Below are 6,000 nucleotides of genomic sequence, written 5' to 3'. Positions count from 1 at the left end.
CAGGACCAGGCAAAAAATGTAACACAATTGTGTGGATGGTGCAGGACCAGGCAAAAAATGTAACACAATTGTGTGGATGGTGCAGGACCAGGCAATGTTTTCGTTCCATTGTGCATAGGGTCACTATGAGTTAGAACCGACTTGAGGGCACCTAACATATATAAACATATATCAACAACAATAAACCAAGTCATATGAATTTTCTGGTTTCCCAGGGCCTATAAAAGTGTTTTACACTGTTCTGTAGTCTGTTAAGTGTCTGTTAACATTATGGGAAAAAAGCTTGAAACATTGTGAGAACGATCCAAATGTGACACAGAGACACAAAGTGAACACACACGCTGTTGGAGCAGTGGCACTGGTAGAAATGCTGGATACAGGGTTGCCACAAACCTTCAATTGGTAAAAAAATCAATATGTATGAACTGTAGTCGAGTGAGATGCAGTAAAACAAGATCTGCCTGCACATGCGTGTTGTAGTAGCACTATTCATAATAGCTATAAAGTGAATACAACCCAAATAACCATCAATGAATAAATGCCTAAGTAAATTATGGTAGTCGACACAGTAGAATAACATTTAGCTATAAAAAGAACGAAGTACTGATGCATGCTACAATATGGATGAACATCAAACAAACAAACAAACATACAAACATCATTATACTAAATGAAAGAAGCCAGACATTAAAGGTCACATGCTGTATGATTTAATTTATATGAAATATCCAGACTGGATAAATCTTTAGAGATAGAAAGCAGATTGGTTGGTGGTAGTGGTTAGGAGGAATTAAGAGTGGGTACTAATTATTTAATGAGTATGGGGTTTTATTTTGAAATTATAAAAATGCTTTGGAATGAAATCAAGATGGTAGTTGCCCAATATTGTGGCTATATTAATTGCTACTGAAATATACACCTTCAATTTGGAGTCCTGGTGTGGCACTGCAGGATAATCACTGGACCGTGGACAGTTTGAACTATATAAGGTCAGAGATTCAAATCCACCAGCTGCTCCTCAGAAACCCTATACAGGGTCACTATGAGTCAGAACCAATTCAATGGCACTTAACAACAACAACATTTAATTTTATACTATTTGAAATTCATGTCAAAAAATAAAAAGTAATGTGTGTGTGGGGGGATCATCACTAAACTTCATTATGTAATCATTTTCCTTTGAATAGTATGGGGTAGGGACAAGGATTCTGAACCATCTTTGTGCCTTCTATGTTCTCAGATCTATCACTGGTATCACTATGGATTATGGCCACCTCACAGTAACCCTATGTGTGCCAGAGTAGAACTATGGTCCATAGGTTTCCAATGGCTATGTGCTTTCAAAATTGGATCACCAGGTCTTTCTTCTGAGGTATCTTAGGTAAATTTGAACTGCCAGCCATTTAGTTACTAGCTGAGTGCTTAACCATTGGTGAAACCCTCACGGATAGGAAATGATAGAGATAAATCAAGTTCTACCTGAGTTCAACTCTCTGATACCCCACAGGGTCATTTTAACTTGACTTTATGAAAGTGTCCTAACTACCTTAAATGCCCGCTAAGTTGTGAAGAGGAGTCTTGATGTGTGACGCTGCAGAATAAATGCTCAACCTCAAGATGGGTTTGAACTGCAAGGTCAGCGGTTCCAACTCACCAGCTGCTTCTCAGAAACCCTACACGGGGTCGCTGTGAGTTGGAACCGACTTGATGCATTTAATCACAACAACAAGGAGTTGAGAAGAGGAAGGGAATGAAGAAGAGGAACCAACTTACACGTGGCGCATAGCATCCTCAAAGAGAACCAGGTCCATCAGTGTGTTGACTTCATTGTGGTTCTCCAAAGCTTCCACCAGGGTCTGGGTCAGAAGGTCCCATGACTCCACAGGCATGTACTTGGGTTCACCAATGCCATTTGCAAAGTGGCAGTACATGTTCAGGTTTTGGGTCTGTTCCTTAGTCTCTTCAATACCCTGTTAATGAGACACAGGGACAAAGATCCTCCTTACTGGCTCCCAATTCTGGTTCCATATATATACAGAAGAGACACTTGATTTCCCTTTTCTCTGGGCACATTCCCTGACAATGAAGTAGGGATGCTGCCTCCTACAAGTTCTCCCTCTTGAGAAGCCCTTTTGAAGTGGATATCAAGCATCCATTTACCACCATCCTAGATGATGCTCATTATTCCCTGTGGACCGAGGAGGGAAAGTGAAGGTGGAAGAGTAAGAACCCATCTATGAGCGGAGGAGTCACTGGGGGAACATGGGTAGATCTTCCTCATCTGTTGCTTTAAGTATTGGGCGAAGGGGATCATGTCTTATTTCCCCACATTCATTACAGCAGATCTTGTACCCTAAACCATAGCAGTAGCACAAAACATCCTTTCCTGATCCCTGGAAGATTCCATTCTATAGACTTCCAGCCCCAACTTTATAAGCTCAGTCCAGAGGATTTGGTTTCTGAAGAATATGCTATCATCCATCTCTGGATGACTGTTTTGTTTGTTTTTGTTTTTTATTTTGTTTTCATGGGGACATGGATAATCTTAAAGCATTTAGAGTACAGGCCTTTATTTATAAACCTTTCATATGGATCTGGACTTATTGAGTGTCACATTTTACCCACAGGACAAATATTACTATATACATAAAAGAAATACCTAGTATAACACAGTTGGGATCCCTGGATGGTACAAATTGATAACCCACTTAGCTGCTAACCGGGAGGCTGGAGGTTCAAATCACCCATAGGTGCCTTGGAAGACAGACCTGGCAATCTTCTTCCCAAAAATCAGCCACTGAAAACCATATGTAGCACAATTCTGCTCTGCCATGTGGGGTGTCAGAACTGACCCATCACCTGGTTGTTTGGTTGATTACAACACAATTTACTTCAAAGAAATGGACGCTGTCACTTCACTACAAAAATATCCTCTAGGTATTGAAGAGGCAACTAATTCAAAATTCTTCTTAGAATAGACAGAAAGGAGCTACTTTTTGTGAAAACACAAATATATGAGAGCTCTGTAGGTAGGAAGGCAGACTGAAGAGGAAGTAAGTTCCAAAAAAGAATGCATTTTCTAAGGCAATTATGGAATTGAGACTAGCATGAGCCATTCTTTTCCCTTTAAGCACAGGCTAGAACACCCAGCTGGGAAAGAGTCGAGCACGTGTTATTTACCAGCAGGGATTGTGACCAGGTCATAAGTCACTGTAGGGTTATCCTTGTAAACTTCTGGGACAAGATTCATCAAACTTAATGTAGGGAAGGTGAGGACGAAAATACATTTACAGAGAAACTAGGTCTACTGCCTGCTTATAAAAAGAAAAGACAAAGTGAAATATCGAAGAATTGCTACAGTTTGCAAGTGGTTTCAGACTTTTGCTAGACAATTCTGTGGCACTGTGGAATAATGCACTGGACTGCAAAGTAGGTTTGAATCCAAAGGTCAGTGGTTCAAGTTCACCAGCCACTCTTCAGAAACCCTATACGGGGTCGCTATGGGTCTGAACCAACTCAACAGCACTTAACAACAACAATTTAAGAAAATATGCAAATCACATGTAGGAGAGTTATTCTTGCTGATTGGGTGATATAAAAGATTAATATGGTAGGCTGCTCATTGAAAGTTGCAGGTTTGAATCCACCCAGAGATCCCTCAGAAGGAAGACCTGGTGATTTACTTTTGAAGGGCCACAGCCACTGAAAACTATGGAGCACAGCTCTACTCTGACACATGTGGGATTACCGCTGGTCAGAACCGACTCAATGGCAGTCGGTAATGGTATTCTTGCCACAGTAGAAAAATGGTGGCAATGTCCCATGGGAGCAAACACATCTCCCCAATTTGAACATCCTAGACAGCAGGTACTCTTCAAAGAACAAGACAAGTGTGATTTTATGATGAAAACCATGCTGTGTAGAAGGGAGTGAAAAAAATACACACAGTGAGTCCAAGGTTCTTAAACAGGGGTGCTGTGCTTTATAAGGACCAGGAATCAGAGGACTTTTAGCTTTTGATGGTGAAAAGGGGACTATATGACCCTGGTTCCTGGAAATTTGTCAATATGAAGGTTTGGTACAGCCCACGTTGCTTCAGGCTCATACTTCACAGGTTATAGGGAACGGTGACAGCTGTATATTATTTATATCTGGGTCTAGGATCAAAAGGATGTGTCTTTAATATACAGACTCCCACAGGGACCTCTGCCTCTCTTTTCCTATATAATGCGCCCACAGAAAGGACACGCAAAACGCATATAACACACACGACATGCACAAGACTCTAACGTGTCAAAGGGAGGGGCTTGCATCAGTTCCCAAAACTCATATAATGCGCGCATTATTTGCACAAACATGCAGCATCTCAAAGACTGAGGTGCAACTCTGGAGGATGAGCCCAGACCAACTCAAGAAGACATTCAATATGCATTTGCAAAGCTGTTGATTAAAACGTAAGTTGGCAAACTCAGAGAGGGGCATCCAAGAAGTGAGAGCGCCAAATATCAGGCCAGATAAAAATGATGAAAACGTAGAAAATTTCAGGGTGTTTGACAGGATGAGTGGCAGACTGACTACTGTTGTCCAAATATCTGAAAGGCAAATACCTTCCGAGCTAGACTCGGGATCCCATCGGGACCAAATTGAACAAGGTGAGCATAGAGACATCATGCAGTTAAATACAGGAGTCCTGGTGTGGGGCTGTGGGATCAGCATTGGACTCCTAACCATAAGGTTAGCGGTTCAAACCCACTACTAGCTGCTCCTTGGAAACCCTGTACCGGATCGCTATGAGTCGGAACCAACTTAATGGCACTTCACAACAACTAACATAATATTTGGTTATTTCTAAGTTCAAGAAAAGAAGGCAAGCAATGTGTATAGAAAACATGGGGCTTTGGTTAACAGAAGGTTAGTTGTGAAATAACTTTGATATGAGGAAATATAATACAATCTTGTTAAGGGCCACGGAGTCAGTTCCAACTCATAATGACCCTTTCTAGGGTTACACCTAGACACAGCTGGTGGGTTTGAATCACTGACTTTGCAGTTCATACTAGCCTTGCGGTCTAGTGCATTATCCTGCAGCGCCTTGCCTCCCTGGGTCGATTCCATGAACCATTTGTTTTGCAAATTATTAATAGGTTTTCTGAAGGGAAGAGGGCTTTAGGGTCTAATGCATTTAGGGAATGGTGTATTAATCAGAGTTATTCAAGATTTTCACTGCTAAATGCACTGTGACTCTCCTAGAGAGGGATACAGTGTGATGCACATTCTCAATTTATATAACAACAGTCTGTCTCTCCAAGGAGCATTGTGTAAGACAAATGTTTAGCAGGACACATTTTGGGAAAAACTATTAGTAGCTATATATAAGAAAAGGGAATAATGGACCTGGGTTATTGTGATGAAAGATGAGGGGCCACAATGTCAGAGGAGGGAACTGATGGGAGAGCAATCAAGAAGACGAGGATTGAAACCAAGAGACATCTGAACTGGTGAAAAGACTTAGGTTATCTTGCTTGGAGAAAAGAAGGCTCAGGAAGAAACAGACAAGTGAACTTAACAGTCAGCCATGTAGACCTGTGATCAGTGGGCACGGATTTCAAGTTTTGGTTATTATTAAAATGGATTCTTAGCCATTAAAATTGTTCCAAGTTTCCAAGTGGTTCCAAATTTGATTGTTCCACAAAGATTGCCTTGGGAAAGATTGTAGTTGTGTGTCCTCAAGGGAAATGGAGTCTCATCTGGGTGACCCATCTGGAGAACACTGCTGAGGAACGCCCTACTGGGTGGCAATTTGGACCAGACCATCTCTATGAACCTTCTCCACACTGAGATTTGGGTGTAGCGCTGTAGGATAAGCACTGGACCGCAAGGTTGGTTTGGATCACAATGCTGGCAGTTCAAACCCACCAGCCGCTCCTGGGAAACCCCACACTAGGTTGCTATGAGTTGGAACCAACTTGACAGCATTTAACAACATTCTTGTACAAGTAT

At 41.6% G+C, this 6,000-nt stretch overlaps 1 protein-coding gene across 1 annotated transcript in view; it reads right to left on the bottom strand.

Moving 5' to 3' along the window:
• The window catches only part of DNAH9 (dynein, axonemal, heavy chain 9), a 556,281-nt gene that overhangs the window by 222,698 nt on the left and 327,583 nt on the right, over nucleotides 1-6,000 (bottom strand). The window contains exon 43 of the mRNA XM_006863433.1: nucleotides 1,774-1,970. Within this exon, the coding sequence (XP_006863495.1) occupies nucleotides 1,774-1,970 (197 nt within the window). The remainder of the gene's footprint in view (nucleotides 1-1,773; nucleotides 1,971-6,000) is intronic.

The sequence above is a fragment of the Chrysochloris asiatica genome, unplaced genomic scaffold, assembly GCF_000296735.1.
Source record: "Chrysochloris asiatica unplaced genomic scaffold, ChrAsi1.0 scaffold00054, whole genome shotgun sequence".
NCBI classification, from domain to species: Eukaryota; Metazoa; Chordata; class Mammalia; order Afrosoricida; family Chrysochloridae; genus Chrysochloris; species Chrysochloris asiatica.
This window is presented reverse-complemented; position numbering and strand designations above follow the sequence as displayed.